Source organism: Alternaria ethzedia, assembly GCF_023757985.1.
Source record: "Alternaria ethzedia strain BMP 0044 chromosome Unknown scaffold_14, whole genome shotgun sequence".
In the NCBI taxonomy this organism is placed as follows: Eukaryota; Fungi; Ascomycota; class Dothideomycetes; order Pleosporales; family Pleosporaceae; genus Alternaria; species Alternaria ethzedia.
Window position 1 is genome coordinate 515021 of NW_026056207.1, and position 16865 is coordinate 531885.

Consider the following 16865-nt stretch of genomic DNA (forward strand, 5'->3'; position numbering starts at 1 on the left):
GACATGTTGTACATGTTGTTTTGTATTGACAAATATTGGCCAAATTACAGGCCAACACGATGAACCAGATCGTGGGCTCGCTTCAAACATCCTGGGGAGATCGTAGCGCGTAGCGGGGACATGCAAAATGACTTCATAGCCGCAAGCAGCTTAGTGCATATCATTGTCAAATCTCAATCTCGATATCCGCCATTGGCAAACAGCTTGCTGACACGTCCTACTCATATCACGCCACGCGTTCCTACGTGACTTGCTATGACTGCGCTGCCCAGTCACGATGAGTGCGCGGGCAGGTGCTACCAAGTGACAACCCGAGGTCATGGAAGAGACGTTCCGGAGGGGCATGTCTCCCCACTCTCGGTCCACCATCGACGCCGGCCTGGGAAGACCCATGCTACGAGACTGCGCCAACGCTGAGCGACCGGAAAATATCGCAAGAACCATGGTATGCCATCCACTGACAGCCGGAGTCGCTCCATCGTCATAATTCATCTTGGTGCGACGGCTGTCGCGCATCCTGTCCTTTCGGCCTGAGGCGCGTGTGTCAGTCCAACCTCACGCTTCATCGTCCACGTCTATAGAGTCGATAGTCGCATCGAATCCTACAGTCTCTCGCATCCTTATCATACCCCTGTTTTCCTTGCAGCCCGCATCTCGCCTGTGACAGTGGCCCACCACAAATCACTCCTTTAGCCCGTTCCGTGCCAGTCTGTCAGCGCCAACGCAATCCAGGCGGTTGCAGCAGTTCCCCAGCCACATTGCATACAGAGTTTTGATCATCCTCTGGCGCAAGTCGCGTTCTCGTCACCTCATGGTCGCATAACCCACCGCCCACTATGGCGCCCTCCAAGGCTAAGGACCTGGACCGTCCAAGTGCTAGCGAACGCATACATTCTGGCCTGGAGAACATCCTGCCAGCAAGCTTCATCGATATGCAAAAGTGCGCTGGCGACTTCCCCAAGGAGAACAAGTCACACTTATCTCCACACTCTCGGCCGTCTGCGACCCCACTCTCCAGTTTGTCGCGTTCCGTATCGTCCATGACAGACAGCTTCATGCTAGAACACTGGGGTCCCTCTTCCTCAAAGTCTACGCGACCTGAACACGATGGCAGAGACAGCGCAGAGGCCCCACCCAAGGGCGAGGACGCGCCTAGTGTCATATCAAACTGGGCGCATCTTTCCTACATCAAAACCCAGCGTAATACGCTCCGCGCTGAACTCAAGGCTCACCAGGTTGCAGGGGCTGAAGCGAAGCGGTCGGTGACATCACTGCGGCGTCTTGCTTTTCGCATGGCCGTGAACATATCGGTCAAGGAGAAGCAGATCGCAACTACTGCAAGGAACCTGGCCAAGAGTAGGACAAGTCACTATGTGGAGGGCAAGGATGCACAGAAGAGAGTGGAGGAGTTGAAGAGGGCGCTGCGGGTTGAAGAAGGCCGGAACAAGGAGATTCTTGAGGCACTGGAGCGGGCCTCTATGCTGACACTTCAATGTGAGTTTACCGCGTTGAGGTTTTACCACTGCTGATATATCGTACAGACTCCACTCCGAAGTCTGAGCCTCAACCCAAACCCAGAGGGCTCTTCATTTCACCACCACCATCCCCACCGACGCGATCAAGCGTGGTCGATAGCCCTACTCTCGCGCCGAGGACTCCAACGCGTTCGTCGCCATCGCCATGGCACGATCTAGACCTCGAGCTGACTCCTCGACTGTCAAGCCCTTCCGAGATACGCACCTCCGACAGCCGTCTTATACGAGCGAAACGCGAGTCAGATCAAGCTCTCGCTGCTTGTCGAAGCCGCATAGAGCAACTACAACGTGAATGTGCGGCAACCAAGGAAGATGGAAAGCTTCTCGAGGCCACACGAGAGGGGCTGGAACAGGAGATCCACAGTCACCAGTCTCGGATTGCTGCTCTAGAACGCTCGAGGTCTACAGTACAGGAGACTCTGGAGTCGACCAAGGCGCAACTGAACGTCACACTAGGATCAGAGGAGACTCTGAAGCAGGAGCTTAAGACCAAATGTGATGAGATTGCAGAGTGGGAGCAGAAGAATGGCACCATGCATCATACGATCGAAGCGCTTCAGAAGGAGAAAGTCGACCTGAACAATCGTCTAGACGAACGAAATGCCGAGATTAGGGAGCTCGAGATCCGTACAGCCGCCTTGGAGGAAACTCTTCACTCTTTGCGCAACAAGGTCGAGACGGCTGACCGCTACGAATCGTCGCTACAGGACCGCCTTGCCGACAAGGAGAGTACATGCCAAGATCTGCAAAAGCGACTTGACCGCGGAAAGGAGCACGTCTCACGTCTAGAGCAGAAGATCACCGGTTACGAGAAAGATGCGGCTGAACAATTGCGGAAGATTGAGATCGGTGCAAGTGTCATCTCTACGCTACGTGAGCAACTACAAGAGTCGCATTCGTCAGGCAAGAATACTGGAGACGCCCTGACAGCTTTGAAAGAGGAGCTGGAGCAACTCAAGACTAAGTTGGAGGCTGCGAGCGATGCGAGCCGAGCGCTGTCTACAGAGCTTGAGACTACCCGGACCGAGAAAGCCAACACCCAGAAGGAGTTGCACACTGCCCAAGAGAGCCTTAAGCGCGAGGTCAAATCGAAGACCGACCTTCAAGCGGAGCTGGAAACTCTACGCACCTCTCACGACGCCATTGAGGAAAACTTACAACAAGCTCAACAACGCAACCAATCCTTGGAGGCGGTCGATGCTAATAATCAGGCCCAGCTAGAGAAACTTCGTGATGAGAAGGCAGCACTCGAAGCCGATCTCAAAGACTCCCGACAACTGTTGTTCAGACTACGCGAAGATGTACGGATGAGAGACGCTGAGCTTTCCGACCTGCAGTCTGTCAAGTCGAAGCTTGAAAAGAAGCTCCAAGTATCAGAAGAACGCGTGTCGAACCTGGAGCAGGAGCTGCATCAAGTGCAAGCGTCAAAGCAAGCTGCCGATGAACAGCATGCGCAAGAGGTCCAGAAGAACGCCGAACACCTCCACGAACTAGAGGCGTCCATGGTCAGCCTTCGCACTGTGCTTGACTCGTCAGAGAAGCTGGAGGCTTCCTTACGTGGAGAGCTGGATCGTGCGCGCAGTTCTAAGGATGCCGTTGAGAAGGAGCTCGGACAGGCACTTCAATCGAAGGCGGACCTTGAGAGTCAGGTCGATCATATCCAGTCGAGACTCACATGGACAGAAGGCGACCGCAACAACTTGCAGACCAAGATCACCCAACTTGAGAGCGACCTCGGTTCCAGCTCTCAGGCCAAGATTGACCTCGATGCGCGACTCTCCGCTACGACAAACGAGAGTGACTCGCTCAAGGTTCGTATCTCGGAACTGGAGGCTGCGCTCAAAGACAACACCGACGCGAGGACAAAGGCTGAAGAAGCATTGTCGGTTGCACAGCTGTATGGCGAGACGTCTAGCAAAGACCTGGCGGACCTTCGTGAGAGGCTTGAACAGGTTGAAGCTGCTAGGGATAGTGTGCAACAGGAGCTGAGCGACGCGACTCGCTCGAACACAGATCTCGAGACCCAGCTTAATGCAGCGAAGGGTCGCTTGACTAAGGCGGAAGAAGCGTTATCAGCAGCACAGCTCGACGGCGAAGCCTCTAGCAAGGGCCTCGTGGATGTTCGTGGGCAACTCGAAGAGGTGGAAGCAGCTAGAAAGGGGTTGCAACAGGAGCTCAACGTTGTGATCGGCTCCAACAAGGACCTAGAGACTCAGCTCAGCGCAGCGAAGGATCGCTTGATCAAGGCAGAGTCTGAGGTTCAGGACGTACGCTCGCAACTCTCGGAGTTGCAAGATGAGGTCTCGGAACTTCATCGATCGAAACAGCAGCTCGAGGAACACCTGCTGGCCCACAATGCCTCCCACGAAAAGCTCGATGAGGACCTACAGCTTACTCGGTCTCAACTGGAGGGAGTTCAATCTCGGATCCCACAACTTGAGACACGACTAGCTTCCAGCGAAGAGGAGCTCGAAGCTATGTGCCGAGCCAAGGCCGTCACTGAGAAGCGGCTTGAAGAGACGCAGGTTGCCAACGCTAGCTTGGAGAAGGAGCTTGACATTGTGCGAAAGGACAATGAGGAGATCAAGAGTCGACTTGATAGCACTACTATCACCAACGCGCAATTGGAGAGGGATCTCACTACAGCCCGTTCCAAAATGGCAGAGTCGGACGCATACAAGACTGAACTCACTTCCAAGTTAGCTGACGCGGAGAAAGAGCTCGACGGCCTCCGACAATTGAAAGACGATGTCGAGAAGAAGTTGGGTGAAGCGTTGGCTGTCTCGACAAGCACAGAAGAAAGTCTTTCTTCGACTCGCACCCGGCTGAACGAGGTTGAATCGCAGAACGCCTCCATCTCCGCGGAGCTTACCAGAGCGAATGAAGAGTTAAACGCTCTTCAACACGCGAAGACTGAGCTGGAGAGTAAGGCAGACAGCACTGAACAGCAAGTCAGTTCTCTTCAGGATGATGTGACGAATATGCGCTCACGCATAGCCGAACTGGAATCGGACAGCACTGACTTGGTCTCTAAGCTGTCGGTCAACAGCAAAGAGCTGGATGAACTCAGATCAATGCACGCAATGCATGAGGAGTCCTCTCGATCCGCGTCAGATCGCAATAGTGCGCTTGAGGCCGAATTTCGCGCTGCTCAGATGCGGCTGGATATTGCAGAGTCGGAAAGCCTTGAAATGCTCAATGATCTCATTGCGGTCAACGAGGAACTCGGAACTCTTCGTGAGTCGAATGCCACACTTGGCGCTTCTGAGAAAGAACTGTCGGCCCGCCTTATTTCAGCAGAGGAGGAGCTCAAGACCGCACGTGAGAAGAACGCAAAGCTGGAAGCCTTCCTGGAGCGTGTGGAGGCGGACATGGCCGATGCTCACTCCGCCGTCGAGGATACCGAGAGACGCTACCACGAATTCGTGGAAGAGTCGCAAGCCAAGCTGGATGCTGCGAAGGAGTCGAAGCAAAGGTACAAGCGCAGGCTTTCGGAAAGAAACAACGAGCTTGAAATCCTCATCAACGAGAACTCGGACCTGCATCACCAGATCGGCGACCAGACGCGGGAGCTAGGTGCGCTTAAGAAGGGCAAAGGCAAGCTGGTCGAAGAGCTATCAAAGAAGGAAAAGTACATTGAAGAGCTTGGATCTTCTACTGATAGCAGGATAAGATCAATGAACTCGGCATACGACGGTCTCAAGCGGAAGTTTGAAGAGCAGCAGCAACAGCATCGAGAGCTAGACGGCAATCACGATAACGCCGTTCGTCTAGAGGCCGAACTGGAGAGGAAGATGACTGAGATTGAAGAGATGCGACACCATCAAGACGAGTACGCGGCATCATTCACTGCGCTCGAGCAGGAAGTAAAGGCGCTGCGAGACGACAAGCGCGCCTTTGAGACATTGATCGCGACCTTGCAAGATAAGATTAGACATTTGGAGGCCCTGGAGGAGTGGAATGAGCCGAAGGAGAACAAGGCGTCGAGCGAACTCCATCGCACTTCCTCGCCCCGCCACATCACCATCCATGACGGCCCTTACGACACTGCTCCCTCGAGCCCCATCTCGTCTCATACCAGGAGTTCGATCGGACACATCAGCATGCAGCACGAGCGGCCGCAGACAAGCGCGAGTACCGTCTCTCACGAGGGTGATCCCGAGTCCTGGGGCCTGCGGATAGAAAAGATACGCATGCAACGCGACGACGCAGCCGTCCAACTCAAGGGTATGAAGAAGTCGCGACAAAACCTCAAGAAGACTTTGCGGGACACAGACGCGCAACTTCATCGGATGGAGAAGGAGACCAAGACGTAAGCACTGTCTACCAATACCCCAATGATGAAGACCGCCAGCTAACAAACCCCAGTAAACGTCCCCAAAACCTCCTCCGCAAGAAATCCCGTCCTATGACACCCAACCCCCTCACCGCCTCACCCGACCTATCCCGCAACACACCCTCCCCGCGCATCGGCAGCGCACCCCAAACACCCGACCGTCCTAAGACCTCCCACGCAATCTCCTCCTTCTCGCCTCGTTCCACCGTCAACGCCAATTCGCGACATAGCACTTACATCGCTCCCACCGCTCCTATGACGCCTGAGAATAAAACTGCGCCTTCTACGCCCGAGCGACCCAAGACAAGTCATAGTATCAGGCATAGACTGAGTTATAGACCGACGACTAGTGCTGGGGTTGGGGGAGAGGAACATGTACATAAGAGTCATGGGCATGTGAGGAAATGGAGTTCTGGGTTGAGGAGTTTGTTTCATAAGGATGGGTGAGAGGTAGCTGTTTTCTTGCTTTCTCGTCTTTTGACTTCTCGTTGTGTATATCTTGTTTCCTTTTTCTTTGGCCCAGGCTGGCTTTTCGCTTCGTGTTCTTATTGTTTGTGTTGTAGTATACTTTTGTCTTGACTTTTCTGTTCGCGTTATTCTTTTGTTTATGTTGATATTGTGCATTCTTGAGATACCAAAGGATAGGGCTTATGGAGGGGGGTAATGGGTTCTTTCTAGGGTATCGTGAGTGGTCTTGCGGTCGCAGGCACGAGTAGATGCATGTCTGTATAGTTACCTACGTATATATTTGGCATGTAGATGGGACGTGAATACGCTATTACTTATCATCAAGATTACGAGCGTTGATGCATTAGACTGCATTGTGTATTGCACTACCACGATTTTGAGCTCAGAAGAGGATCTTCGAATTGCTATACATTGCTGGATCCATACTTCTACGCATCGCAGCAACGATAAGATACTTTATATTGACACTACTTTAGAGCATTAGTCATCGTTGATTCGAGCGTGTGGAGTGGCCGTTGCCTTTACGGTTTCGCCTTGTCCGTGCACTAGCCCGCTATACTTATCAGGTAATTATTAAGTACTCAAAGGCCCGCCCAACAGCTCACTGGATCGTAGGAACCACGACAGCTACTACACACCATTAAGCTTCAACATGTCCACACCCGCCTTCCTGGCCCTGCCAGCCGAAATTCGCGTCAACATCTACAACCACATCTCGCCCGTATCCACCTCCCTCGCCTCCTACTCCGGTCTCCTCCAAACATGTCGCCTCATCCGCAAAGAATGGAGACACGAAGCAAAGAAACGAATATCCGAAGAATACACCCAACTCCAAACTTTCCTCGCCATCCACAACATACGCATCCTCACGTCTGCCCGAGATCCATCAAAAAGATCAAAGCTCGTACTCCGCCTCCCACCACTGGACCCCACGGCAGGTACCACCAGGCTGCCAAATTTCCTTCCCTGGCACTGGTCCTGGATAACAACCGTCGTCATCATCTTTGGCAACGAGTGGCCGCGGAATTACGGATCGCAACTTGCCATGTACGACCTGTACTGCGACACGTACACGGTGCTGTGTCGAGATATCCTAGCCAATACTGCACGTACTATTCCAGAGTACAGCAGTAAGTTGTGCGAGACGACAAACCATCGGTCTAGTATCAGGCACATCAGTCTGCGCTGGTACAATGTTCCCCTGGATACGCGGGTTGGCCCATCACGATTTGGTATCATACCGGAGCCTTGGCTGAGGTATGGCGAGGACTTTGAGTATGCCTTGCGTCTATGGGATATCTGTACTCGGCATTATTTAGAGCAGGGAATTGGTTGTTTTAGTGTGACTTGGCGGCAGAGGAGCTGGAAAGATGTTCCAATGTGGTACTGGGTATCTCGTGGAATCGGGCGGTTTTCTTACAAAGTCTTACGAGCGATATGTATTGTTGCTGCCGTGTGGAGTGGCTTGTCGATACTGGAATTGTTGTACACGGAGTATATTCGTGCTTAGTGGTAGTTCTCTGCGGACGTTGGAGATGAATGTACGGATTTGCAAGATGAGCCTTTTCATCATACATCGTGTCCTCCCGCCTTGATGCACTTCTTTCCCCCCTTTGGTATCTCCTCATATCTCCCATACTCTCCGCCTCTTACCATGGTTGTGTCACCAGCTGCTGTACTATCTCTTCATTGAACTCTTTTTCTAACCTCTCTACATCCTCCTCCGTCGCCTCCTCCTCCTCGTCTTCTTCCTTAGTCTTCGCCGACCCCCAAGGCTCCAACCCTACACCCCACCAATCCGTCTTGAACATTGAATCCCACCCCTTACTCTCAATTGCCTTCTTCTTAAAGCTCTTTGTTGACCTACGCACCCTTCTAGCCAGGCTCGTTGTAAACTCTTCTTTGTGGAGCAATGTGTTTGAGGCCAGTCTGTGTAGCTCCTTTGGCGGGGCTGCGCTGTTGAACTTTCGCCAGAGCACTGTTTCGGAGAAGGTGACGTGTTTGTCTTTGAGGGGTATGTATTTGGATGGAGGCGTGCGCCTGGCCCAAGGTTCGCGGTTCAGTGTTGATTTCATGGACTGGAGGTTTGTGCAATGGGTCCGCTTGGCCACTTCTCCAGACCACGTCTTTCCGTCTTTTAGCGCATCCGCAATCTCCTTCTTCAAACTCGCAACAAGATCCAAGAGCGGCCCATGCCGTTCCGCAATCAACGGCCAATATCTCTCCGCCGCAGTCCTCCAATCCCTACAGGGGTACTTGGATTGGTGTTCACACCTCATCTCTATCCTTCTCATACTGCAATGCGCATCGTAAAAATCTTCCACGCAAGCTGCTTCATCTTTGTAGCCCTTGGAACTATACACGAGATCCTCGAGCGTCTTCAAGATTTGCTTTTGTTGTTTCTTGATGCGTCGCAACGTACACGACGCGTAGAATTCTGAGGTGCTGTGAGGGAGACGTATGTCTTTACTTTGTTTCCCTATTAACTCTTGCAGCGTTGTGCAGATTTGTATAAGACGTTCTGCTTGATCGCGTGTGATGTGCATGCCGGCGATGCGCGCCTTGGGTGCTTTGGATGCTGTGAGCGCCTTGGATGCGTTCGGCGCTTTATTTGTCTTTGTAAACCAAGACATAAGGAATGTGTGAAGGTAATATATATAAGAGAGGGATTGTTGCGCGCATTGCTTTATTGCGCGGCTTGGTGAGGTGGGTTGGGGCGGATTCGGTACCCTAGGTGGGATTTTGATGCGAGCCAGTGAGGAAGAGCGCATTATGGTGGAAGGGGCTGTGGTTTGGTTGGTAGGTGGAGGTGCGGCTTGCGTGTGAGCCAGGAGGCGATGTGTCACTTGCACGTTGCGAATAATGAGATAATGCAGGGGCGGTGCGAAGCTAGTTCTTTTGCGCATTGTGAAAACGGGCTGTTGAGTGTGAGATGCGGGAAAGGGTCTTAGAAGACGGGCGCCTGTGAGACAATCTGGTTTAGGGAACAAACAACAAAAAGAGCAAGCGAATATGATGTGTCAAGCACGAAACTTGACTGCGTTGATGTCAGTGTCGCTCTGCTGGCTGTCAAATGTGAATAATACTGGTCGAATTAGAACAACGTGATTACATGCCTCTGCGCTCACATCTTCGCCCTATCGCCATGGTCCGCATTCACAAGAACATAACGATACCGTGCATGTCCCTCCTCCATATCAACCACACTCTTATTCGCATCCTTCATGCTGCGCTTCTGCACCCAAGGCTTAATCCCCTTGTCCGCCGCGAACTGAAGCATCTCCTCAATCTCCTTGGGACTGCCAATCTGGCTACCCCCGATCTTGCATCCCTTGCCAATAAGACCGAACGCAGCGATTTGAGGAAGCTTGTCTTCTGGTGCGCCGACCTGGATGAACGAACCGCCTGTACGGAGAAGTCGGAGATAGGACTCGAGCGGCATGTCTGGAGAGGAGACTGTGCTGATGATGAGGTCGAGGGATCGGCTGTGGTTACGCGCCCACTTGTCGTCTTCGGACGTCGCGATGTAATCCGTTGCGCCCATAGCTTTTGCGTCGTCGACCTTGTTTCTCCGTCGGCTTATCGCTACGACTTTCTCGCAGCCGAGTGCTTTCGCGAACAAGACGCCGAAATGGCCTAGACCTCCCAAGCCTACGATTCCGACCTTCTTCCCAGGACCTGCGCCGTTGTTCTTCAGCGGCGCATAGACGGTGATGCCGCCGCACATCATAGGCGCTGCTTCTTCGCTCTTCAATCCAGCGGGTATCTTGATAGCGAAATGCGCTGGGACGCGGACATAGTCTGCATATCCACCCATGCTCCAGCTTCCATCCGGGTATTTCGCATTGTATGTACCCACCATCTTGGGACAATGTTGCTCAATGCCTGCGCTGCATTCCTCACAGTCGTCCTTCAAGCAGCTGAACGCCTGCGCGCCGACGCCCACTCTGTCGCCTAAGCGCAAGTCCTTGACTTTGTCTCCCACACGCACGACGTTTCCGACGATTTCGTGGCCGACGCATACGGGATAGTGGGTTGCGCCCCAGCCAGATCGCAGGGTGTGGATGTCGGTGCCGCAGATGCCGCAATGGGAGACTTTGATGTCGATGTCGATGGCGTTGAAGGGCTTAGGCTTGAAGGATGACCATGTCATGTTGCCTTGTGCCGCATTCTTATCGTGGCCCAGCCAGCCGTGAAATTCGGGAGGAGAGGTCATCTTCGTTTGGGGGCGGGATCTCTAACACTGGAAGGCGGGGTGAGGTAATTTGAGCTGGTGAGTACACTATTCGAGGAATTGATCGTAGTGTTAGCTATCAAGAAATGAACGGCAGTAGATGTCGAGCGTTGTCGCGCATCGCGCAGCTAGGACCGAGGATGGCCGACGTCATGGTGTTGGGACAATGTTATCCGAGGCATCTCGCCGGAGCCCTGGACACCAGATGAGGGGTCTACGGCTCATGAGAAAGAACAACCCCCATCATCGCGAAGAGTCACGATAGATTCAGCGGCGCGATATCGTGTCTCTGCAGGTGTCGAGAACGATCTTGTCCTCGGCTCCAACACTTCTCTGGCTTCCCGTTGCAAACTTCGCATACCTTTTCATCGTGTAAACGGGCCACAATGTTGTCTAGCAGCGGTCCTCGTCCAACGCACAGCACATTATACAACGGCCTACGCACACGGCGAGTAGTGACGTCTCTGGTGACCATCTTCTGTTTGTATATAATATTCGCCCAATGTAGCCACCTGTGTTGCTTCGGGTGCTGAACGACTCGGAGAGTAACGTTGACACTGGAGAAACAGGCGCTCCATTCTGCCGCAAGGTCCGCGACGTCTAGATGAGCCCAGCTATGGCTCCCTCGTAATGTGTAGACGGATGGGTAGAGTGAAGCGAACTTAGCAGTATTAACGCTCGTTAGGTGGAAGGATACCAGGCGGAACTCTTGAAGCAGCTCGTCCTAAGAGCTGTTCGCTGATGTCGCACCATCTATCCCCGCGAAAAGAATTAGGACTCGTATAGCCCAACCTGCGAGTTTCTGGACATGACCGATGGCATCCATACACATCCGACGATACCCTCGACAGTCGCCAAGTTGACTGAAAATTGTGAGAGCGGAGGTGACGTGTCCCAAGTTGTATGGAATCCAGATTGACGTGTATGTGTCCTCATGGAGAACCGTTTCGACGTCCTTCATTGCATGCGGCTCGGGCAGACGGTTGTACAAATGCTCCCAGTATTGATAGAGGGCTTGTGCTCTTTCGTACCACTCAATCGCTGTATCGCTAAACCCGCTGTTCTCTCTGCGATGATTACTCTTCCTGCAAGCCACGAGCACAATATCGTAGACTTCGTTGACGTCGTCTGAGTTGTCTGCGACGTGCACGTCGCTGCCGAAGAGAGCTAGTTCCTCGGGTGTGCTCGGCAAATGGAGAGCGGTGTTGTTGAATACAGGCAGGTCAGGGTACTCGGCGCGGTTTGGTACCTAGGTAGAGTCGGAACGCCATCTACAATCTGGAAACACTTGTTGTACGCGGGACTTCGCATGGTCCGCCAACTTGGGTCATACCTAGGTAGACAGCTGAGGACCGTGAGTACTGCATGTGCACTGTCGCGCTAACCCGCGACCATCAGTCAGCAGCTCTAATGCCCGGGCATATCGGCAGCTCAATGTGATATACTCCTGGGTATCTTCTTGGCTTAATTACACCAGCGTCCAATTCAGACACAAGACATTAACTGCTAAGATTGAGGCGATCACGAGACCGCTTAGAGATCTGTTCATTCATGCTACTGTACATTACTACGACGCGATGCATTGATATAACGCGAGAACCAAATCTACCAACCCCTAAGCCTCGGTCTTCTTCATCCCCTTGGTAAAAAGCGGACTCTGCTTAACGCGTTCCCAATCATGAAGCATCATGGTATTTGCCGTGCCATCCCTAACCTCCGTACCCCCACGCCTAATCATCTCCTCTTCAAACGCATCAACCGCAGCTTTCCTGTCCTCGCCAGCCTGAATTTTAGTAATCGCTTCGTACAACTTGCCAGCGTCTGTAACAGAGTGATTGAGGCCCTGACCTCGCTGGTACGTCATCGGATGCACAGCATCGCCTACCATAGTAATTAAGCCGCGATGGTTATCCCAGCGATGGCCCTCCATGCCCGGGTCCCAGTCCGTGAGCCCGAGATACCACACCGGCGTGCAGTCTGGCGTCCATTCAAACGCACTCCTCCACGGGTCGCAGAACTCTTTTGCGAATTCTTTTTGTTGCGCGAGGCGCTGGGCACCGGTCCAGTTCCTGGTGGCTTCCTGCTCTTTCAAACTACTTCGCCACGAGATGTAGTAGAAGAAGGTCCAGGAAGTCGGGTCATCTTCGTCCGGCGCATCATGCATGCCGAAGAAGGCGAAGTTGTTATTCGGGTGCGCACATGCTAGATACAGCGGGTGGAATGACCGCAAGAAACGGGCTTGCTCGGCGGTAAACTTGCACTGGACAAACGTGCACGCATACGGAATGTGGTTGATGGAGCCCAATTCCCTCCCGAGGAGAATCTGCCTGGTGGAAGAGCGTGCTCCATCCGCGCCAACCAGCATGCGTCCCGTCGTAGAGGTTCCGTCGGCGAAATGGGCAGTGACTGAGTCATCATCAGGTGAGTATGAGACGTCGTGTAAGCGCTTGTCGAAGTGTATGTCAAGGCCTTGCATTAACAAGTCGCGCAACTTGCTCCTCCGTAAGCGGTAGAAAGGGCCGAAGGTGATGGCTGCAACCAGCGCTCCGGTATCGCCTCGTAGCCACTTCAACGTGTCCTGCTCTTTCGTGGGGACATTCGGGTCGACCTGGACGCTCTGGATGCGGTCCCACCAGCCATCTGGCATGAGGCTTTTCAGGACTGGCGCGCCCCAGTGAAGGCCCATGTTCCAGTCGCGCTCGCCATGCGTGGCAGCGTTCTTCTCGAACACGACGCACGGGATGTTCGCCTAGTTGTTCGAATGAGGCTACTCTTTTGCATTACACAGACGGTGTACATACTTTGCGGAGCCCCTGTGCGAGTGCAAGTCCAGCGGTTCCTGCGAGCTGGTCAGACCGTGTGGTGCAGCATGTATGCGGCGTCACCGTCGCTTACCAGAGCCAATGACGAGGATAGGGAGCTGCGCCGCAATGGCTTCGCCGTCGGCAGTTGGTTTTTCCATGTCAAGTCGCCTGAGATCATCGATGGACTTTGGTCATACTCTCAACCTGTTCTTCGTCTTCTACAACAAAGTTCGAGTATCCACTGTAGAGGTGCTCTTGGCCCACCCTCTCCAACCCGTCCCGCCTGCCAAAAGGGCCGATTAGACAGCGGCGATGAAGGGAATGACGCCGTTTGCGGCCCGCAAATGAGCCAGTCCATCAATCACGAGATGCATTCATCGGCACCCTCCTTTTCGACGTTGTTGGCAGGCTCGCCAATGGCCTGACTGCCTCGGACACCCAGAGTCTTCGTACAACGTCGGTAGAGTGCCGCCAGCACGCGCTTACCCCGACGCCTCTAACAGCCATGCAGGCGATGCAGCACCGTTCCTTTTGCGCGTGCATTACACGCGCATCAACGAATGGCAGCGACCGGAGCAGACGACCGATCCGCTGGATCTACTCGGGGATGCTGCGCGAACGCGGCGCCATCGGTGCAATGCTCCACTTTGCCAGAGACCCCTCGCCCATTGACAGACGCCTCCAAACGAGAGTCAGCGGCCGGCCAGCGTCCAGCAACTTCCCAGTGCATCGGCTCCAACTCTCCAATATGTAACCCGTCGTTTCCGGGCGTCGCGTCGATATCTCCCCCTCCTCCCCGCCGCGCACTCTCACGACAGCACCATGGCGTCTTCATCGTCCCCGAAGCCTTTCGAGGGCATCGGCTTGCACCAGCAGGATAGCGCCGTGCATCTAGGAGACGACGCGCCTTCCTCCAGCTCGTACCCACAACAACACGCCCCCGTACACCACGCAGCGCCACAAGACTCCGAGGCCTCCCCCGTAGACGACGACGATGGCCTTGGCTTCTCGTCCGACTCAGCCTTCGACAGCGGCAGCCTCCTTGGCGACGAGACCGATTCGCTAGCCTCGTCCATCCTCCACCACCGCATGGAGAATGGACGTCAGTACCACGCATACCGCGACGGCGCATACTGGGGCCCGAATGATGAGCTGGCGAAAGAGATACTGGACTTCGCGCACCACATGTACCTCCTGACGCTCGACCAGAAGCTGCATCTTGCGCCGCTGGTTAATCCACAGACGATATTAGATTGCGGCACAGGAACCGGCATATGGGCAATTGTACGCTGCCCAGCCATATCCCCCAACACAGGCTAATAATACATGTACAGGACATGGCAGACCAATACCCCTCAGCAACAGTAACAGGAACCGACCTCTCCCCCATCCAACCCGAATGGGTCCCGCCAAACTGCCACTTCGAAATCGACGACGTCTCGCTCGAATGGACCTTCCCGCCCAACCACTTCGACTTCATCCACATCCGCGAGCTCTTCGGCTGCATCCCAGATTGGGACTTCTTCTTCCAGCAAGCCTACAAGCACACTAAACCAGGCGGCTGGATAGAAATAGTAGAGCACTCCGTATGTCCTACATCCGATGATGGGTCAATGGGCCCAGACCACTTCTACCATACCTGGGGGAAAGTGGTGGTGGAGATGGGCGATCGGTTTGGCAAGACGTTTACGATTTGGGAGGAGAGTGCTGAGAGGATACGACGAGCCGGGTTTGTGGATGTGACGGTTATGGAGTATAAGTGGCCGATGAATGGGTGGCCAACGGATAAGAAGTTGAAGAATATTGGGCGGTGGAACCAGCTGAGGTTGATGGATGGGGTCGAGGGGTTTATGTTGAGGTTGTTGACGCAGGTTGGCGGTGTGAGTATTGCTGAGGTTGGCGTGGTGGTTTAAGCTGACATGATGCAGTGGTCTGTTGCACGAGCTCAACTGCATCTAGCGCAGATGCGCAAGGAGTTGAAGAGTTACCGGACTCATGCGTACTTGCCTGGGACTGTCGTCTACGCGAGGAAACCCATCAAGTGAAAGATCGGCACGTTGCATCGACCTCACACTTCGAGATGCGACTCCATACTCGGGCTCAGCTCTTCTAACTACTCCAAGACGGATTAGCTTGACTGCAATCACAACGACTATTACGGGTAGTTCTGGAACGAGCGCGCAGTTTTACCCATCACGCACATAAACCAAGATGATGACCCAGAAGGAAGCTTGTCATTAGATATCAGATCTACGAAGATCGTGATCCTTTTTGGGAAAGGAAGACCAGGAGCCGCCTTCAGTTTCGGACGTGAACCCGAAACCCCGCAGTCTCATCCAGCTTCCAACATCTTGGTCAGAATTACCATCATCGCTCATACCGACACTCGACGTCCCCTCACCCTTAAGTGCGTGGGCAGTCGACGGACTTGCACCTGCCGCAGTTATCTTCCGCAGTGCTCGCGCACAGACACAGAGCCTTGCATATCATATCGTCGGCGCCGCACTTCTTGCTACATTCGTACCCAGCATCGCGGCAAGCTTTGCAGTGTTCGCTGTTGACGTCGTCGTCGTCGCTTCCCTCCCGAGCGTTGGCAGCGGCAGCGACTTGCTCATAGTCGGCAGTCTCCGGGCCAGCAAGAGCAATGTCGTGGTCGGTGAACTCCCATTGATCGCAATCTTGAGGAGCCTCGACGCAGCCTGTGGTAGAGTTAGTATAGATAGAATTGGAATGAAGCTCTCGCTGAGCTAGAGTGTTATCACGTACCTTTTTGACGACAGATCGACTTCGGGTTCGAGTGCAACATGCAGGCGCAGTAACCCTCGCAATGGGGACCATAGCCGCACGCCTTGAGGCAATACGGCAAGGCCTCGGAGCAGCCCTGTGTTGCGCAGGTGTTATCGTCGCCGTTGACATCAGCAGTCTGAACAAAGTCCTCGGGAGCGTCTTGGTTGTAATTGATGGTTCCAGGGTCGACCTGAGCAGCAGTCTCCGACGAAGCCTCCTCAACAGTCGCAGACGCAGCCTGATCAACGGCCGCAGAAGTATCTTCGTCTCGGCGAACTTTGCCACTGAGCTCGTACTTCTCACAACCTTTAGGCCCTGGCTTCTTGCACGCTGTAATCTGTGTTAGCGAAATATCCAAACTCCCACTCCACGGCTGCCGCAGGGTATCAGCTGTTTCACCTACTCGGATCATTGTTGCACTTGATGTTCTTGCCTAGAAGCTTGTACACCTTGCACTCGCAATAGTGCGCGCAGTGAGGACCGTAGTTGCACGCGACAACGCAATCTTTCACGACATCCCTGAAGTTCCTCACGTCGCTCTTTTTATCGTTGTTCGCGCTTGCGAGAGCGGCGAGGCTGACGACTAGGAGGAAGATGGTGGTGAGGAAGCGCATGGTGATGGGTTAACTGTTCGTGGGTCAAGTTGCGTTGGTGGGGAAGGGGAGGTGGGAGGCAGGCGGAGGCGCGGTGGAAAGAGCTTT

General features: G+C 53.8%; 6 protein-coding genes across 6 annotated transcripts; 2 read left to right on the forward strand and 4 right to left on the reverse strand.

The window, feature by feature from the left end:
• Positions 1-836: 836 nt before the first annotated feature.
• On the forward strand, positions 837-7473 carry J4E87_006304 (uncharacterized protein; the record flags this gene model as incomplete). Its single annotated transcript, XM_049377909.1, has 5 exons — positions 837-1494; positions 1542-5847; positions 5904-6178; positions 6918-7407; positions 7461-7473. The coding sequence occupies 5 exons, from the start codon at positions 837-839 to the stop codon at positions 7471-7473; spliced, it is 5742 nt and encodes a 1913-aa protein (XP_049232476.1).
• Positions 7474-7988: 515 nt separating this feature from the next.
• On the reverse strand, positions 7989-8618 carry J4E87_006305 (uncharacterized protein; the record flags this gene model as incomplete). The annotated part of the gene is made up of 2 exons (XM_049377910.1): positions 7989-8583; positions 8614-8618. The coding sequence occupies 2 exons, from the start codon at positions 8616-8618 to the stop codon at positions 7989-7991; spliced, it is 600 nt and encodes a 199-aa protein (XP_049232477.1).
• Positions 8619-9463: 845 nt separating this feature from the next.
• J4E87_006306 (uncharacterized protein) lies at positions 9464-10555 on the reverse strand (the record flags this gene model as incomplete). The annotated part of the gene is made up of 1 exon (XM_049377911.1): positions 9464-10555. The coding sequence occupies one exon, from the start codon at positions 10553-10555 to the stop codon at positions 9464-9466; it is 1092 nt and encodes a 363-aa protein (XP_049232478.1).
• Positions 10556-12188: 1633 nt separating this feature from the next.
• J4E87_006307 (uncharacterized protein) lies at positions 12189-13535 on the reverse strand (the record flags this gene model as incomplete). The annotated part of the gene is made up of 3 exons (XM_049377912.1): positions 12189-13322; positions 13375-13412; positions 13469-13535. 3 exons carry the CDS (start codon positions 13533-13535, stop codon positions 12189-12191), a joined length of 1239 nt encoding a protein of 412 aa, XP_049232479.1.
• Positions 13536-14199: 664 nt separating this feature from the next.
• J4E87_006308 (uncharacterized protein) lies at positions 14200-15422 on the forward strand (the record flags this gene model as incomplete). Its single annotated transcript, XM_049377913.1, has 3 exons — positions 14200-14661; positions 14712-15257; positions 15306-15422. The coding sequence occupies 3 exons, from the start codon at positions 14200-14202 to the stop codon at positions 15420-15422; spliced, it is 1125 nt and encodes a 374-aa protein (XP_049232480.1).
• A 358-nt stretch (positions 15423-15780) lies between these two features.
• J4E87_006309 (uncharacterized protein) lies at positions 15781-16778 on the reverse strand (the record flags this gene model as incomplete). The annotated part of the gene is made up of 3 exons (XM_049377914.1): positions 15781-16076; positions 16144-16494; positions 16568-16778. The coding sequence occupies 3 exons, from the start codon at positions 16776-16778 to the stop codon at positions 15781-15783; spliced, it is 858 nt and encodes a 285-aa protein (XP_049232481.1).
• Between the last annotated feature and the right edge of the window lie 87 nt (positions 16779-16865).